A 19,516-nucleotide genomic window follows, 5' to 3' on the forward strand; every position below is an offset into this window, starting at 1 on the left:
ATCAAAAGGCTCAGACAGGACACGCTTTTGATCCTTAGGGCATGAAATCAAAGGTCTTCCCCCTGACAGTCACTTCCTGGCCCTTGCTTATTAACCACTGTACAATGTCCCTTCTGGTAGCATTTTACAATTTCAAGTTTGTGGTATGAACACAACATGCAGACAGTGCATTTCACAGACATGCACAGATTGTCTGCTTCTAAATGAAAATCCAGTTTCAAAATCATGTTAACTATTTTGTCATCCTTTCTGGAGCCAATTGAAGAGAGTATTCTTTCTCACTGGGGCCTCTATTTTTACATTAAAACTTTATTTGACTTTATAGGAGTTTGCTTGCATGCATATCTGTGCACCTCATGCATGACTGGTGCCCATGGAGACCAGTAAAGGCCTTTGGATCCCCGGGAACTGGGGTAACAGATGGTGGGAGCCTCCACATGGGTGCTGGGAATCAAACCTAGGTCCTCAGGAGCACTCAGTGCTCTTAACCACTGAGTCATTTCCCCAGCTCTCCACATCCTTTTTCTAACTTACTTTTCTTGTTCTTATATGGCCTCTTTCCCTCTCTTGAACAACTAATAGATTTCCATTCACTGAGTGTCTGCTATATACCAATCGTAAATATCCATACTTCATATCATCCTCAGAATATCTCTGTAATGTGCTGCAAGCCAGTTTTAGAAGAAATGAAACAGGTGACCCAAAGGTAGTTAATTTGTATGAGGCAAAACCATAGTTTGCCATTCCATAGGACCCCAGCAGTGAGCTCTGAGACACATCTCTTCTCTGCCCTTTTCCACCTGGTGTCTTCAAGGGGAAACTAGGCTGACATGGGCCTAAAGCTAATGAGCTGGGCAGAAATAGTGTACTCAGCAGGCAATTCAGCTCTGCAGATATATTGTGTGTGTGTGTGTGTGTGTCTGTGTGTGTCTGTGCTAACAGACTCCAAACTGATCAGTAGATGCTGAGGTCTTTTAGAGGGGGGATGGGACAGACTTTAACAGTCTTTTTATGAGCCAACTTACCTGTCCACAGATAGGTGCTGTACAGGGAGCTGTACAATAAAACAAACACCAAAATTTGTCCAACAAAATTTTTTTCTTTAACAAAATTCCATATCATCATTCCAGCACAAACAATAGTCTAAAGAAAAAAATTATTGAAAGATTTTTATAAGTAGCTAAAAGTAAATCATATGACTTAATACCATAACAGACTATTGATCTAATCAAACCCATTCAAGTTTTATTCACAGAAAATAATCATTCTTTTAAAACTATTGCTGATTATCAACTATTTATTGGTTTCACTAACATTTCAAGCTTTATGACTAAAAACCCATTTTCCATAGAGCCTTTAATGATGTACATATTAAATGAAAATAAAGACTATAAATTTTAGCCTTAGATTTAATAGGCAATGTTAAACTTCTTTCCATTATGACCACATGCTGGAGAGTAAGTTCTGAGTTCTCTTTGTGTTATTGTTTCAGTCGTCGAGACAGTCTTACTCAGACTGATGTCACTTGGCCACACTTCTGCTTCTGCCTCCTACGTGTTCAGAATTATAAGTGGGAGTCACCACAGTCAGGTAAGAGTTCAATTTTTAATGATTCACTTGTTTGTATTTTTAAAATACAAAGTTGACATTGATTGCCATTATTAATCTCAAATTTTAAGACATGCTATAATATTTAACATATAAGCACTAATGAATTCTAATTAAATTATATTTGATCATATCTGCTAATAATTTTGACTTTGTAACTGAAAAAAAAAATCCAACAAAGCAATCAATTGTTTCTCACGCAGTGCAACAACCTCAGGGGAAGGCGTTGCTGTAGCTTTCCTGGGCATACTAACCTGAGCGATGAGTAAATTCGCTGTGAGCATATGTGGGAGCTGCTTATATTTCTTACTCAAGAGAAGAATAGACAGGGACCAGATCTTGAAGATAAAAGATTCAAGTTATCTTTCTCAATCTTTATAGTTACTTATTAAACAGAACATCAAAAACCTTGTTATTGTGGTACGGGATTGAACTCAGGGCCTTGTATTCGACAGACAAGCACTCAGCCTCTGGCTACATCCTAGCCCTTGGCACTCTTGGGACAGGACCTTGCTGTATGACTCAGATTTGCACTGAACTCCAGATCCTCCTGTCTCAGCCTCCCAGTGCTTAAGCTAACAAGTGTGTGCCACGATGCCTGGGCCCATGGTTAAGATGTTTAGAGAATCCTCTTCATCCTTGTCCCAGGAGTGGTTTTAAGGTTTCATTGAAACTGAAGATTGTTAATATAAATTATTGTATCCACGGTGATATAAAAGGCATGGGGGAGATCCCATGGTTAACAAATTAGTTCCTTAAGAACTAATGGCTTGACTAGGGCCATATTCTAAGTATGTCTACCTACAGTGTGGCTGGGACAGGACACTATGTCACAACCAATTATTTAGGAAAGAACGTTTTAATTTTTTTTTCCTTTCTGAATTCTATGGTACTAGTTCCTGAGTACTCTAAATTCCAGGTGGTCTTATTTCAAACAACACATACCTCCCACACCAAGATTAATCTTGTATTCCTAGTGTTTAAAAGGATTGGGTTCCTCCCCTCCCCCTCCCCCTTCTCTTTTCTTTTCTGGCTAGTACCCAGAACCTAGGGCCTCATGCATGGTGAGCACATGCTCTACAGCTAAGTGATGCCCCAGAACAAGAACTGCGTTTCCACTCTGCCTTTAGAGTGCCCAGGAAAGTATGCTGGCTAATTTTGTTCCTTTTCTTAATTGCCAATAGAAGGTGACGAATTCTCTCTCCCCAAACTACCTTCTTATCAAGGAACATAGGTTTTTCAGAAACTCAGATAGATATGAGTTTTTCTAAAAACTCATTAATCCTGCATTTATTTATTGCTAAATGTATCCATTCCTTAAAACACTGTCTTTTTCTAATCTAGAATTCTGACGGAATTCAGCAGGCAACCTGATCGATGTGGATACTCTAGTTGTTAAAAGCAGATACATTTGAGGTCGCAGGATCAAGTTTGAAAAGGTATCTAAAGTTTCACTTAAATAAATAGTTGAGCTTGATCCCAAAGACCTTTGTTGATCCTATGATGCTAGACTAGCTAGTTATTTGTACGGTGATTATTATTCATAGCATGCTTATCTCATTGCCTCAAACCTTAAAACAAGCCCTAGAAATGGGTGAAATGGTTATCTTGGTAGCTAAGAAAACTAAGCTTAAGAGAGATTGAGTAACTCCAAAGAGATATCTAGATAAACTGCAATAGGACAAGGAATCAAATCCAAGTTTGCCTGAGCCTCACACCATGCCGACCGACTACACAGCTCAAAACTCCTGCCTGGGAAGACATACTTAGTTAATTACAAAGTTGAGATTACATTTTTTTTTCAGATAGGTTTTACTGCTCTGTTTTGTTAAATAAATTGTTTGTTTGTTTGTTTTTTAACTGCTATTAGTAGTTACTTTCAAACTTATTTTGTGGTTTCCATTCAATTTGACATTACAGCATACTTACCAAGGAGACCAGGCTGATAATACTTATATCAAAGCTAACATTCTGAATGGCATACGCCAGTGGCTTGGCATCCATGGTAGGAAAGGTTAATAACCAGGCAGAAACATACATGATTGGAGCAGACACAAACGTACTTATTACCATGCCTGAGGTGATCTGCAAAAGGGAGATCAAATTAAGGAGTCATAATCTTACTTAAACAATTGCTTAAACACTTACATACCCATAATACACTAATGCATTTTAAACTGAAAATGAAAGCCAGTGAAGACACTATGGAATCCGGCACATTATCCAATGCCGTAGTTCTCCATTATAAGAGAATGCTCTGTTGGCCCCTCTTCCTAATCTAGGTTCAAATGATGTTTATATACAAAAATATTACTATAAGTTCTGTTGTTGATGACTTAGGTTCTAGGAAAAGAACTCCTCCAATGATCTAACTAAATCTATGAGCAGTTTTCTTCCATACTACTTCACAAACTATGGGGGGGGGTGTCAATTAACAGAAAATAATTACCAAACATGATACAGATCGGTTAATGAAACTGTCCCTCACCTTATTTTCAGAACCCCTTAACACAGTGCATGCCATGCACAATATACATAGGTACCAGTTATGCACCAATTTTCTCACTTTATTGTGGAATGAAGTAGATTTTTTTTCCCTCAAAATTTCAAAAGTGACACCTCTGTATATAACTTTAAAGCTTAAGTATAAGTACTTGAAACAAAACAAAATAATGGCTAATAAAAAAAAAGCACAGGTTTAAAAAAAAACATGTAAAAGAAAACATGTAACTAAGGTCCCCATATTAAATAACTGTGGCCATGTTACAATGTTACAGAGCACCTCCTTATTTACAGTGAGGCAGCTTAGGGATCTCAAATTCTCACTAAAAGAACGTTGCTTTCTGGGGTTTGCAACGTCAGCCTTCTCCTCAGCACAGAAACCACCCAGCGTAGAGAACACCAGTGCATACATACAATCTCTACTTCCATGTTGAACTGTGTTGCAAAGATAGCCACTCCTGGAGCCACAGGGAAGACACCATATAGAAATGCATAGTTGGACAGGCTTGTATGGTTCACTACGCTGTCCCCCTTGTCCAGGAGTTCCACCATTTCTCTGCACAGGAGGGGCAGCACCAGGCTGGAGACAGAAAAGATGCAGGATGTACTTTAACACCAATGCCCGTCTGTCCCTGCTTGCAACAGCACGGGGGAATCTGGAATTATGTTACTATTGCTCTCCTGCCCAGAAGGCATATGCATGTCCCTGTGTATATTTTATTGCTGCTGGACATTTTGTTGGAAGTCAAGAATTCAGCTAGGAGCCACTTCAAGAACTACACCCTGGAATATTTTCAAACATTAGGGAACATAAAGAGGAAAAGAGATTTTTACAAAATTTTCTTGCACAAAAAGAAAAAGAAAGGTAAGCATTACAATCATAGCTGCTTCCTTGCTTCCTCTATTGGTTAACTGAAAATGTTAGATGAAAAAAAAAAGTTGAAAAATCTTAGTAATTTCATTCAAGAATCTTTCAAAACTTTTTGGAAAAAAAAAACCAGCTGAAATTTGTGATTAAGGGTTGAAATGGTTAATAATTAATGATAACAATGCAGCACAATGAGACTGTAAAAAGCACAGGAAACTAGGCATCTTAATAATTAGATCTCCCTATGTGTAAATAAAGATGAAGCAAAGGGAACTGAAACAACTGCGGGGAGCAGAAAACAAAGGGAAGCCAGACCTGCTGAGCAGTCTATTATTAGAGTCTCCACTGTTCTGTAGAAAGAACATAGCACTGTCACTAAGCTAACAGGCTCACCGATCCACTGTCACAGCAGTGCCTAGAGAGATACATTGGGACTGTGAATGTGTGTGCCACGTGCACAGGTGTGCCTGTGGAGGTCGAAGGCTGACATGAGATGTCTTCCTCAGCTGCTCTCCACTTTGTTTTTTTGAGACAAGATCCCTCACTGAACCAGTAATTCACCACTTCAGCTAGGCTGGCTGGCCAGGAAGCCCTAGGGAATCTCCATCCTCCCAGGGCTGGAATTACAGGCACGTGCCATGATGCCTGGCTTTTTACATGACTGCTACGGAACCAAACTCAAGTCCTCACGCTTGTGCAATAAGCACTTTACAGACTGAACCACGCCGCTAGTCCCTAATTACCCTTAGACGTCTGTTGTAATAGATAGTTCATGAAGCTGAGGCACCGTAATTCCTTTTCATACATTTATATATTGTATGTATGTCTTTTATGTGTTTGGCTGTATTGCCCTGCTTGTATTTCTGTGTATCATGTGCATGTAGTGCCCACAAAGGCCAGAAGACAGAGGTGGATCCACCCTGAAACTGGAATTAGCTGCCATCTGGGTCCTGGAACTCAAACCCTGGTTGTCTAAAGAAGAGTCAATGCTGAGCCATCTCTCCAGCCCCCCACCCCTTTAATTTAAATAAAAAGAATCAAATATCTAAAAAGAATAAAAGACTTTTAAATTTTTTAATTAGCATTGAAAGCGCAACATTATCATTATTGAAATAACATTACAGTGGGAATACTAACTCATACATTATGAAGAACATATTACCACCAGAATTATTTTTTGGAGCTACTCATTCTTAATTATTTTGGAAATATAAATGTCCTGGTCCCACATTTAAGCATGCCCTAAGCACTTTGAGTAATAATGCAGTAAAATTATGTCAACTCCATGGCTGATGAGCCAATAAGCTTAAGAACTATTAAATAAAAAATATTTCCACTATAATGTTATTCCAATAATGATACTATACCTAAAAATGTTCATATTAGCTTACCTATATTTAGAACATTCAACCAAACTCATGGTCATTAAACAATTCCCAAATTCTTAAAAAAATACTGTATATTAAAAGTTATTATGCTTAAACAATAAGATGCAATTACCTTATGATTTTTAATGGACTTGGAAATTTTGCAAAATTTATTTTAAAAATCTGATCTAGGGTTGTATGATAGTTCAGTAGTAGAACAGTTACCCAGCTTCTAGAAGGCCCTGGGGTGGATGCCCAGAGCATAAAAATTAACTAAGTATGATTTTACTGAGATCTTGAAAATAGTAGGTAAACTTTACACAAAAGCTGAATGGGAAAAAAAGCATGAAGAAAAACTGATAATCTTTATCTTCTGACAGTAAGGTAGAAAATTAACCTACATGCCATAGTAAGAAAATAATTTTTAATAATACCCAAATAGTCCATTTTCCTTTAAATTGCAACAACTATATAAGCAAGGATCAATATTTAAAAGAAAAATATGTGCAATACAACACAATGGATTGGTTAAACAGGCTTTTTGTTCTCACACTAAGATTCCCGAATTAAATAAGCGAAACTTACAGTTTGGCTGTGATGAGAAGAGTAAGAACCACAAACGCCGACTTCTTCAGCCGCCTGATTTTTCCTACCATGGTCAGACCAAGATAAAACAGGGCTGATCCAGAGAAGGAGTTTGCAAGCCCATCCAGAAAGTTTTCCATATAGACTGGGATCTTTTTATCAAGAATAAAATTGAAGGCAATGCCAACAAAGACCATAAATACTATCGGGTTCTGTAACACGCGTAGAAATCCAAGTCCCACAATTTTTGCTTTATTTTGAGAACCATTTTGAGTGTCTTTTGACTTCTGGATCTCACAGAAGATAAACCCTATGGGGTTTAGCATCATAAGAGATATTGGTGCCACCAAATAAATGTACTGCAGATACTCTGGATATGTAGATTGGTACAGAGCTTCAACTGAAAAACAAGAATATTGATTTTTAAACATTACCACAGAATTATAAGAATATGTAATTAACATTTTCTTGTTAGCATCAATGAAAATTAATCTAAATAGCGACAAGTAACCCATTCAGTTATTTTTAGAAAGGCAAATTTTAGTAATAAAACTGACAAGGAAGAAATACTAGATTAAGTACCATCCGGTTTATAAAAATAACATTCAACTTTAAATTATTTTTATTAAAATCGTAACTATGTTTCCAGACAGGAGCTTAAAGATGAACCTCAAAGAAAAGGAGAGAGCTGTAAAATGTTTAAAAGAGCAAATCAAAGTAGAAATCTATATGCGTAGTGATGGCAACAAGATATCGGCTTGGTCTCAGGAGAGAGCAGGCTTCACTGGGTGGTAAGGCGGGGGTCAGATGGCAGCGGATCCAGGAGAGTGGAGTCAGGAACTAAAGCAGCAAGACAGGGATGGAGGTAGTCTACACTCTACGTGCAAAGATACAGAGATACAGAATAGCTGATGGGAGCTGGGTCAGGGCCATATGAATTAGGTCCAGGAGTTTCTAGTCAGATTGTGAGCTATCAAGTTTCTCTTTTCCAGATGTAACCTAGGATATGGCCATGTGCACCTGGCATGGAGGAAGTGCTGGGACCACAGGTCTAGCATTTTTAGAAGGTGAAGACACTGGCCTGTGGTGGACCAAGGCGAGGTAAAGCTGCCAAGTACACAACTTTGTCTTCAACCTCGATTTGGACACAGAGCTTGAGCCTCTCCAGCTGGAAGTATACAAAGCTCATTCATAATAGATGTGAGGTTGAGACAGAAAGATAAAATGAACTGCTGCGATTATTCCAAGGGTGGGGGCAATCATGTGAAAACAGGGCAGATCAAGTTTCTTAATTTACATTAAGTGACACAAGTCAGGAAATATTTGTTTACCTACTCGGGATTCAGTTAATGTCAGACACATGTCCCGTTAAAGTTATGTAATAAATTATATAACCTCAGACCTTCACCCTGATCTCATTAGCCACTCTTATTTTCTATAAGATTCAAATCATCTTGTTTTCTCTCTCAGCTAAGCACACACATAAATCTGTAATATTTCCAAGACAGAGCAGAAGTTTAACTCATAGGATTGCATAAAACTTCATCAGTTCTCTTCACTGGCTTTAAGTTAGATGTGTTGGCTTTATGACTCGGTGGCTGTACTTCATGGTTTCTGGTGCCTTGCTTGCTTAAGTAAAAAGCCATCTTAGTGATCATTCTTAGGTAGCTACACATCTCCTTTGATATTCTATCTCTAGGAAAAGGGGGTCTGTATCTGCCCACCACTTAAGTTTTCTAAGTGGAGTATCCACTTGGGGAATGCCTTGTGGTTTTAGTCTAGTTTGAAGAATTTTTTCTAAGTGGTCACAATGCAATGCAAAGGTATTTTTCTGGGGCAACCTCCATCTCCAACTCCACACTTTCCTCAAAGCCCTGATAGAGATTGATCATTTGTGTCCAGAAATTTGACAACTACTACATAATGAGCACTTGTGCGCTCTCTCATTCTCTCTCTCTCTCTGCTATTGTTGGACAGCCATCAAATCCCTCCCCTGCTTTGCCTTCCTACTTGCCCAGTTATCCAGTCGCAGCAAGAACAGTAAGGAGCATGCAGTGTGGCAGCTTGATAGAAAAGGACAGAGACTGTAACCCACATCGTTCTTTACAGTGTATTACTGTTCTGTCTTACTAGTCATTGTGAAGCTCTTGATGTACCTAATTTATATATTAGACTTGATTATAGGTATGTATACAATAAACTGTATTATATATAATACATATTTACATATAATTGGCAACCTTGAATGCTGACACAAGAGTGGTTGCTGGGAGTTCTAGGCCTACTATATATATCCTCAGAAGGAGGACCTTGAGCATGCTCCTGTCAGATATGGAAGACTGCTGTCCTTCTTTTACAGAGTCATTTGTATTTCCTCCTCTTGTCTCTTACAGATTAAAGTCTGAAAATCAGGTCCCTCAGTGTATCTACTCACCAACGTTCTTTTGTGTTTCCTCAGCCACTCTTTGCAATCTTATTATTAACTCCAAAGAGTACCATCTACATCACAACTACTCAAAGTCAAAACTTTAAAAAATTAATAGTTTTCTATCGTTTCCTCCATCACTGGAACAGCCCTTGTGGCTTTCTTTTAATGAGCACAGCCAGTCCCCATTAATTATCCTCTTATTTATCCGACACATCTTTTACTGCCCCATAAAGCAAAGATTCCATCTGCTAGATCCATATCACAGGCACAGCAGACGAACACTAGCTTCATAATCATGAGCTCCACTTGCCGATCAGACCTTCACTCTCTGACTCCTTAACCTTATTTGTTCCTTACTGAAACTTGCCTACTACTTGAGGCTGGTCTCTTGTAGACTCCTTCTACCAAGTCTTCAACCTACATCATTAAATCTTGCCCTCTCTGGAAATCTGATACTCTGTTCAGTACCCATGCCACCTCGAGAACCTGAAGGCATCATTTTATAATCCACAGACTTGATTCACCACAGTGATGCACAAATCTGATAGATGGGGTTAACTGGTGAATGCTAAGGGCTTCAGATATAGTACAAATGTATTTTGCATCTTACAATCACTTATATCTCTAATTGGCTAACCTCTTTTGGGATCCATATTTTATTTTAAAAATGATCACCTTATTTGGCCTTTGTTGATGCATGTGTGTGTACATCTTCATGTATCTTTGTGCATGTGTGTGGAGGTCAGAGGTGATGCTGAGTGTCCTTCTCAATCACTCCCCACTGTGCCCTTTTAAACAAGGTCTCTCTCTCTCTCTCTCTCTCTCTCTCTGAAACTGGTGCTCCCTGATTCAGCTGCACTGCCTAACCAGCAACCTCCAGGGATCCTTGTCTCCACCTCCCCAGCACTCAGATGTTACATTCACACTGGGCTTGAGCTTACAAAGCAAGCACTTCACCAACCGAGCTGTCACCTCAGCTCCTTATTTTGTTGTTTGATACAGAATCTCACACCACAGCTGATGCTGGCTTTGAACTCCCAACAGTCCTCTTGCTTCAGCCTTCTGAATGATGGGATTACCAATTCGTTTTAAATTGGCAGATAAAAACGATGTGTGTTACATAATACATGTCATTCTGAAATGTATCCATTTTGGAATGGTTAAATTAAGCTCACCAGCATACGTATTTTCTTATATAACTCTTTATGGTGTGAATACTTACATTGTTATTAACTGCATTCCACTATTTGTACAATAGTTCTCTGGAACTCATTCCTCCTATCTAACTGAAATTTCATTTTTTTTTCCTTTTTACACATTGTGAATATTTATAACGCAGGTTACAATTAGAGCCTTTTAACTCAGCTGAATGAATGCATAAGGGCAAAAGAAGTAATGTCTACTGGGAGAGCAAATAATTGTGATTAAATAAATACTTATTAAATTCCTAGAGAAAAGGGGTTCAACATGGGAATTTTAGTCTCTTTTGCCTCTCATTTCCATAATTACTTAACATTCCATCTTTATAAACTGGCAGTGATTTCCTTTGTTAGCAACCTGAAGACAATCTTTCCAGTCGGAAAGGAAAATACCCATGAATACAGTGACCTATAGCAACTAAAATTAGATTTATAATCACGACATCAACTATTAGGTCCTAATTAATTAATGATTATAAATAAGGCTCTTAGAGGGAGGGGGAATCCCATCATGAGGAGTTATTATATAGCTTGGAAGAACTAAGATAAAATTAGCCACCCGCTGTGTCTCCCATTTTGATTTCTGCAGGGTTTCAATCTCTAGCAAATAACACAAAGGCCCTGACAAGATCATTCCATTATTTAGTGGCATATAGTTAAAGGCTTCATCTCCTTTCTGTTTACAGCTTGAGCACTAGAGCATAATTATGATTAGTCAGGGTACTTATGCTATCAGCATTGTTTGAAGAATAAATTATAGGACTTAACTATGCCCTATTAGTATATTTTAATGACAGAGGCAGGGAGCCCATTCGGATCTGCTGACGTCGGCAGTTTATCTTAATAGACTCTAGGTTTCTCCTCATACCTGGATTTTTAAAAGTACCTTTGGAAAGAACTGTCCTAAAAGACAGTATACTCTTTATAGTCTGTCTGTAGTTCACTTGACTTTGATGTAAAAACTACACAGTAAATGTAGCACTGTTTATTTTCTATATACCATAGTCACAGTATACAGAAAAAGATATATAGCCATCTTTTTTTCTTTATTCTCTAACTTATCTGTTTTCTCTCCGTGACAGCGTTTCCCAAGTCACCTGCGAACTGGGAAGCTGAGGAGCCAATGCAGCCTTAAGAAGGATGTTCCTTCCAACTCATTATCAGTACTCTTCTATGGACACGACAGTGGGAATTCCTAGGAGAGGTTGTAAAGCAAAGCAAAAGAAAGGTCTCTCTTCTCTATTCACATGAACAGAGGGGAAGACAGATGGACACAGACGCTATTAACAAATGCCCCATTAGGGAGCAGACATTTAGAATAATGCTCTGTAGCACATCTTCCATTTTACAGGCAGATGAGAAAGCTGTCTATATGACTGGCTTTTCATAAAGCGATGATACGCCACAGCCTGGTGTTACAAGAGTCTTATCTGTGAGTGCCACCAACAGCAAAACTTATCACCCCAAATTGACCAACACACTCATCAAGGCAATTTGGGTTGCTATGCTGCTAGGAACCTGATCATTACCAGTTTACTGACAGAACGTAGACTGTAAGAAAAGCTGGGATAAAAATAGCTTGGCATATATACTTGATTTGAAAAGTGTCTTAATAGAGAAAGTAATTTATCCAGTAGTTTTTTTCCACTTCTGTTCTTTTTCCCCCTTTGTGGATGCACTCATCTGTGGGTGCATCCAGAGGCTAGAGGAGGATGTGTGAGTCCACAAAGAGACAGGTCTCTCACTGAACCTGAAGCCTGTGTCAGTTAGGCTGACTGGCCAGTGAGCTCCGGGGCCTTCCTCTCCCCAACCCCCCAGCACTAGGGTTCTAGGTAGGAAAGGCCTGCCTGACTTTTTTTTTTCCTCAAGCTGGTAAAGAAAGGCTTTTATTATGGGCAAAGCAACACGCACATAAAGCAAGCACACAGAGTACAAGGCCTTTCACACAGCAGAGGAGGGCTTCAGGAAGCTAACGCCCTCGTGCCTGGCCTGTATGTGGGTGCTGGAGGTTCAAATCGAGGTCCTCTTGCTTTTGCAGCAATCATTCTCACTAAGCTACCACCCTATCCCCTCCTGGACATGGCTTTAAGGACAAAAGCATCGGATTCCATCTGAAACTGCTAAATTTACAAAGGTTGGTTGGGTCTTCTAAGATAGGCTTACCCTGTTATGTAACTGTGTGGCATGAAAGAACATCTGGGATACAGGACCAGAAAGCAGAGAGCTGGGTCTCGGGCACATGTCAGCTGCGTGACCCTAAGACAACCCTGTAACCCTGCCTCCTCATTTGAAAGTGGTAATATGTGCCCTATTCAAATAATAAAGCCCCCTGTAAACTATAAAGTTACCAATGTTAGTTCTCTTTCTGAGAGCACTAGTTTATAAAGGCATGAAACTATATACGCCTAGCTCAAGTCTAAAATAAGAACAATATTTACTAAATGCTTAATCAACACTGTGGCCATGAGCCACTTCTACAAATCCTTCACCAGACTACATTCTTGGTTCTCTTAAGGAGATAGGCAAACATTAATCTCTGCTGTGCAGTTTCAATGTAAGGGTTAGTAAAGGAATACCTACAGAGCTCCTAGTTACAGACTAATTTCCTGAGAGCCTTGTAGCCCTCCCTCCCTCTCTGTCTCTTGCTTTACTCAGTGTTATCTGATCTCCTTGGTAATTTTTCCATGGTTAAGATGGGAAAAGGTGAAAAGGCAAAGTTCTCTTCAATCTTTTTTGGCGGGTGGTGAACTGACTTGTTGGAGGACGATGGGATAGGCCGAGGGTGCCTTCGAGTTCAGCGTAGGTTTCAACTGTACAGGTTATCATCCCACTGAATCTCTGCTCAGGCTACTCAACATCAGAGAAGCCTGAAGCCAGCTCTCGGCCAAGCACCTTCTCCTCGTGCCTGCCCCTTACCTACTCCTTTGGCCCCTGCTGACACTGAGTAGGTTCTTAGTTCAATCTTATAACTTGATTTTTTTCACTGAACTATAAATGCAGTATGTTTGAGAACTTTGTTCTCGGGTCTGTGCCCAGCAGCTGGCTCAGTCCTGGCAAGTAGCACTCTCCCATAAGCAATCCAATGGAGAGGCAGGCCCAATAGGCCCCATGCTGTGCTGCATGGTTAAAATACATACAACTTGCATTTTTAAATATGAAAAGTGGTTTCTAGGAATGGCAGTATATTCCCGAAAAGCAGAATATATGTCCTCTCAAGAATCCTCAGCCTCCCAAATTAGTGTGTTTACTGTTTTAGCAGAAAACGTAAAACTCGGCTGCGGACACACTGCAGGTGTCGCAATGTCCTTGACAGCTCTGACCTTAAACAAGAATTTAACTTCACTATAACATGCTAAAAACTTCAACAGTGAACTCATAAACTAATTTTAATGTCGAAATAATCTATGTGTTCTAGAACACAAGACCAAGAACGGTGTGGAGAAAGCCACTTGTAAATTCCCACTGGGGACATGTGGTGGTGGCACTTTTTAGAGACATAAGATTTTATTTTTAAACATAATTTAAATCAGGGTGTGATCCCTTCTAGGAATGAGATGTCTTTACATGAGATAATTGAGAAGAGATAGACTACTATTAGAAAGGTTACCCCCTAAGGTCTTAGGATACAGCCATTTATTTTAGGTAGATAATTAAATGGTCCTTAAACTCTGAAATTAAAAAAGAAAGTACGTTCTAATTTAAGACAGCTTTAAGAAAAAAAAATGATGGGTGAGGGGGAGGGTCTGGGAGGAGTTGGGGGGGATTGTAATCCAAATATATTATGTAAAAATATACTAATATAGTTATAAATAACTAATATAAAACTCTAACAGATGCTTAGATAAATCAAAAACATATGTTACCACATAAAATGCTTGAATATTTCTTTTTAATTGAAGAAGAGAAATAACTCACCTATAGGGTATCCCAAAAGTGAAGAAGAGAAATAACTCACCTATAGGGTATCCCAAAAATGAAGAAGAGAAATAACTCACCTATAGGGTATCCCAAAGCAAAGTCATTACTCTGTGTAGCAAAAATAGGGAATAGTCCAGCTTTGCTAAACCGGCTCTCAGGACTGGCCACCAATAAGGTTAATACACACACAATGAAAAACACCGAGGCTTTGCCAATTAAGACGCTGTAGAGAAAAGCCCAGTCCACATTGGAAAAATTAAGCACAACCATGTTTTTGAATAATAAGGCTGGAAGGGCAAATCTGGAGACGAAATTCCCCAGTCCTTTGGCCTGTGTTGAGGTTATGATATTGGCCCTTCCCGCTATGTAGCCACAAAGGACTATGCCAAAGCACTCCAGTAAGGCCGGGAAGAGCCGGGTTATTGACATCGAAGGTGGGTCGCCAGTGGCATTAAATCCATGAGAGGCAGGCCAAGTCTCATTCATATCACCAGCAAGCGTTGAGTTCTTCGCTGAGAAATAAGAATCCATTTTCTCTCTCCCTCCACTTCCAAACTGGCCTCTGCAAAAAGAGGAAAAGAAAACAATTCAGTGTTAAGACCAACCAGAGTTCAGACTGAAACAGACTGTGGCAAACCTGAACTTACTCACGTATTAAATGGCCAAACAAGTGCCCGTCCTCTCTTCAATCTCCACCAGGGGGAAAGACGATGGGAAAGGGGAGAGGAAGGTACCGCACTCTCAAAGGTAGGTCAGCTCAAAATATTTATGTTACCACTCTATTTTTAGAGTCAGACGTGCATAAAATAAGATCCACAAACAATACAGCTGCAGTGATGCCCTCTGGTTCTTTCTCTCCAGGGATCCACAGCCCACTTCCATCTAACAGACAAAAGGAGGAGGCTCACAGGGTGCCAAGGACCCACTTGTACCCAGATTCTCTGACAGAAGTTCTCAGGGATAGTTTGAGGGGTCACACTGGAACCAAATGGTCCCTTCCAGCCAGTGGCCATGCTTGAGCACAAGGGAGAATCACAGTAGGGTAGGACTTACCAACTTGGAACCCCAAACTTAAGTTTTTGTGCTTCACTATATCATCTGTGAGGTGCCAATATCAATGTCTACTTCAAGAAGAGTCCTTACAGTCTAATCACAGCCGGCACATAGTAATCACTTATCCAAGCTGAATATAACTTTTGGTGGAGTATGAGGAAGCCCTGTGAAAGAAAAAATGATAGAAAAATGTCAGTCTACCAGCCTTCTCTTAGTTCCTTTTATGTAAACACAAACAGTAGCCTACAGTCCCTTGATGCTACAGGGGACTCTGCATGGAGTTCCCTCTAAAAGGCTCTCTACCATTTGTACTGCCCACGTAATTAGCACCTACCCATTCCCCAAACTCAACCATATGGTTTAGGAGCCATTTCATCAAGTGAGGTTTCTTTAATCACACAGTTAGACATGATTTGTTCACAAATAAAATCATGATCCTTCTCTTTAGTCTGTTTTTCTCAGTTTGCTTATCCCAAGGTCTTCAAACGATTGACTTATGTCTGTTTCCTTTACCAGACTTTAAATGTCACAGCAGCAACATCTTTACATACTCATGTCCCTAATATCTAGCACAATACCTGGTACATAGGAGGCATGGGGGGGGGGGCTTGATTCATTAAAAGTCTTCATTAAATTCATTAAATAACAACCTGTTCTTAAACAGCCTCTTCTCCCCCATCGGTTCCCCCTTAGGTATTATCTAGTTCATGAGTGGATTATCTTTCTTTTCTAGGTGATAAATGTTTTTCACAGCAGGAACAGCCCCCAAAATACAAACTGGATTCTAACATTCTAAAGCTGTTCATGAGATTTTGAAGAGCAAGTTCTGTGTGCTAATGTGGCAACTGTCACACTGCCCCGCCCCCCCTGCCAAAGACACAATGAACACAAACTTTAGATAATCCTGAGGTGAATTGGCTTTGATTAGTAATTTGAAATTAATATGACAGTAATTGCCAATTTCTAAGTTCTTGTTCTAGGTTTACCATCTAAAGTATCCTTATATAAGATGAAAAAAACCTGGTGTCATTTACAACGCTTGGGCTAAGTTCTCAAACACCCACACCACATTCAAAAGACGTGGGTGGCAGACCAAAGAGCAACTAATTCACAGGGTTCTGTAAGAGAATATTCCCTGTGTTGCTTTCTAGAAACCAAACCCTTTTAAAACCTTATATTTAATTGGGATTAAGACAAGTATTTCCTTTTTTCTACCAGGATTAGGCAGGAGTGGTCAAGAGAAACAAATCCTACAATATTCACATACTTGATCTTTCCAAATAAGCACCGAGTTATACTGATACACACAGGCAGGTTCTGGTTGGCACACATAGCCAGGTTTTGGTTGGGACACACAGTCATCCTTGAAGTTGCTGGTCAACAATCAGACTTGAGTATGAAAACATTGGCGCCCCTAAGAAACGTGTCCTTAGAAAGGGAGTAGGGAAGGGGGTAAGAAACTGGTCCAGCCTTTTCCAACGTTCCCTAGATTTCTTTGCTTGAATAACTCACAATCCCTATTTTTCTTTGCTTAGCTATCTCACAATCCCATATTTGGACAACATAAGAACAACAATGTAACCATGTGTGTGTGTGTGTGAGAGTGAGAGAGAGAGCGAGAGAGCGAGCGAGCGAGAGAGAGAGAGAGAGAGAGAGAGAGAGAGAGAGCGAGCACACATGCCTAAACAGCAATCTTAATTAACAATAGTTAAGGAAAACTGTTGTGGACTTTGAACCTTAGCATTTATCAACTCTTTGGGTCAATTACTTTGCCTCCCTGAGTCAGTTTCCTTAACTGTGAAATGAGTGGGAAAACTCCTTAGCGAAACACTGTAGGGAAAGGATGTTCTGTGCACAGCTCATCACAGAGGAGGTCTTCATGAAATGGGAGCAACAGTTCTAGTGCTAAGTGTGGTGCCCCATGCTAGGAACCCAGTCCTGAGAGACAGAAATAGGAGCAACACAAGTTCAAAGGCAACCGGGGCTGCATTGAGACGCTGTCTCAAAAAACAAACAGTGTACACAGAATAAACCAAAGAGGGTAAGAGAGGCGGGCAGAGAGACTGCAGACCTAATGATAATGATTAAAACGGTAACAGGGTAAACAGCATTCATTGTCACAAGTAGCTATACAAACATGCTTAATATTACAGATCCTCAATAATAGACATACTAGATAGTCCACAAAGTTACCAGTTTAGAATGTGTTATGAAGTTACCAGCCTCTGTTTCATACCCAGCAATTAAGAAGAGTTGAATTGAGTTTGATCTTAAGTGGCTATTGACAGTGAAGGTGATGGCCAAGAGGTTTAACAACTTCCAGGTTCAACTTCCAATTAACTGAAAATTATATGAAACCTTTAAAAAGTAATCTGTCCTTTTCCCCCTTTTAATTTTTCCAGTGTTATAAACAGTTCCCGAGGCAAATGAAAATTAAAATGACTTCTAGTCTGACATAATGTCACACACCTGTAACCACAGCACTAGTGAGGCAGAGGCAGGAAGACCATGGGTTCAAGCCCAGCTGCAAAGAAAAGCCAGCCAGGACTTAAATTAACAGCTGTCTCAAAATAAGGAAGGGAGGAAAAAAAAAACTAAAAATAACTCTGAAGTTTTATCTCATACCATTTTAAACATGAAAAAAAAAACCACTTTCTATGCACATTTTAAGATTAACAAGAACCACAACAAAGGAAGTTATAAAAATGTCATCCAGTCCTTTAAACTACAAAAACAAGACTTGTTGCAGAACAAACAAGTTGTCCTATCACTGGAAAAGCCAGTTCACTGGGCCAGACACCTGAAAACGAAGTATACAAACCATCTAGTCGCATTATATCTGACTTAGATAACATGACCAAAGCACTGAAATTGTAGGTTAGATGCTATTAAGTTCAAATGTGGTGCAGTACTGACTTGAAAGAAAAGGCTTTAAACTGAGGCTGTTCTCTTCTCAAACACTCCTATCCTTTCCACAGGAGAAAAGCCTAATGCCTTGCGGCACTATAAAAGCACTCTTCAACATCAACAGGCACTCCAGTCACTGCCTTTTCCCTTGTCAATCTGCAGGGACAGACTTTGGCCCGCCAAGATAAGGAGTGCAGAGTCCCTGACCAAATAGATGATACCAAGAGCAGCTGACACCCGTGGAAGTGGAAAGCCAGGGCATGGGAGTCACAACGTCAGGTGCTCCGTAAAGAAGTAAGGGAGAAAAATTGGCGCAAAGCACCAGAGGTGCTCAGGAGGGGCAAACACGAAGGCCACCTTGGGGTAAAGTAAAAAGTCCGAGATGACAATGTGAGCACACGTGCAACGGGCAACGGGTGCTCCGCACCCTGGGGACCGCAGCTCTGGCACCAGAGGGGACAAGTCGTCCCTTGTGAGCAGACCATCTCCAGTGTTCCCGCAGGTTTCAGGCGCAGGCTCTGTGGAGCAAAGGCGGACAGGCGCAGCAGCTAGCCGAGGCTCCAGGGCAGCCTGGCGCTGCCCACTGGTCCGGACCCCAAGGGCAGGGGCCATTGCAAACGCAACCGGGGCTCATCTCACCTGCTAGGTCTGCAGCTCCAGCTGCAAGGAGAAGGAAGCCGATGCTCGCAGAGGGCCAAGCAGCGAGCACACCGCCGTCATCTCCCGCCCCGAGCCCTCTTGTAGCGGCGTGTGCCAGCGGCAGATGCCCAACCACGTTCCGAGAAAGGGAGGGGTGAGCCGCTGCGGTCCTGTCAGCTACCTTAGGCGTCTGCAGCCCGGTGCCTCCTCCCCGCCTCCGCCCCGCCTTCAGGCTCCGCCCCTGGCCTGGAGGTCAGAGAAGCCGGTCTCCATTCTGCCGCGAGGCCCCGCCCCCAAACTCGGGACATGGCCCCGCCCCGCCCAAGGCCACGCCTCCAGCATGGAGGTCCGCGTTTCAAATCTCCACCCCGCCGTCAGGCCACACCCCTAAGCTCCAGTGATACACCGCACTCCGCCCTAGGGCTCCACCCTAAGACCCCGC

At 40.7% G+C, this 19,516-nt stretch overlaps 1 protein-coding gene and 1 long non-coding RNA gene across 6 annotated transcripts in view; one reads left to right on the top strand and one right to left on the bottom strand.

Moving 5' to 3' along the window:
• The window catches only part of Gpr155 (G protein-coupled receptor 155), a 44,252-nt gene extending 24,953 nt beyond the window's left edge, over positions 1-19,299 (bottom strand). For 2 of the 5 annotated variants that reach the window (XM_029474402.1, XM_029474404.1), the window contains exons 1-8: positions 19,075-19,298; positions 15,529-15,692; positions 14,553-15,037; positions 6,931-7,330; positions 4,525-4,690; positions 3,538-3,693; positions 1,863-1,946; positions 1,026-1,143 (exon numbers count right to left, since the gene is read on the bottom strand). In XM_029474402.1, coding sequence (XP_029330262.1) covers positions 1,026-1,143; positions 1,863-1,946; positions 3,538-3,693; positions 4,525-4,690; positions 6,931-7,330; positions 14,553-15,006 — 1,378 coding nt within the window. In that variant the 5' untranslated portion in view covers positions 15,007-15,037; positions 15,529-15,692; positions 19,075-19,298. Of the gene's footprint in view, positions 1-1,025; positions 1,144-1,862; positions 1,947-3,537; positions 3,694-4,524; positions 4,691-6,930; positions 7,331-14,552; positions 15,038-15,122; positions 15,358-15,528; positions 15,693-19,074 lie in introns of all 5 variants that reach the window. The other 3 variants (XM_029474403.1, XM_021156461.2, XM_029474405.1) reach the window with 3 other exon arrangements.
• LOC110290005 lies at positions 1,559-7,980 on the top strand. Its single transcript, XR_003835982.1, has 3 exons — positions 1,559-1,590; positions 2,953-3,047; positions 7,923-7,980. It is a non-coding gene; the product is annotated as an uncharacterized LOC110290005 (long non-coding RNA).
• Positions 19,300-19,516: the final 217 nt, after the last annotated feature.

This window comes from Mus caroli, chromosome 2, assembly GCF_900094665.2.
Source record: "Mus caroli chromosome 2, CAROLI_EIJ_v1.1, whole genome shotgun sequence".
In the NCBI taxonomy this organism is placed as follows: domain Eukaryota; kingdom Metazoa; phylum Chordata; class Mammalia; order Rodentia; family Muridae; genus Mus; species Mus caroli.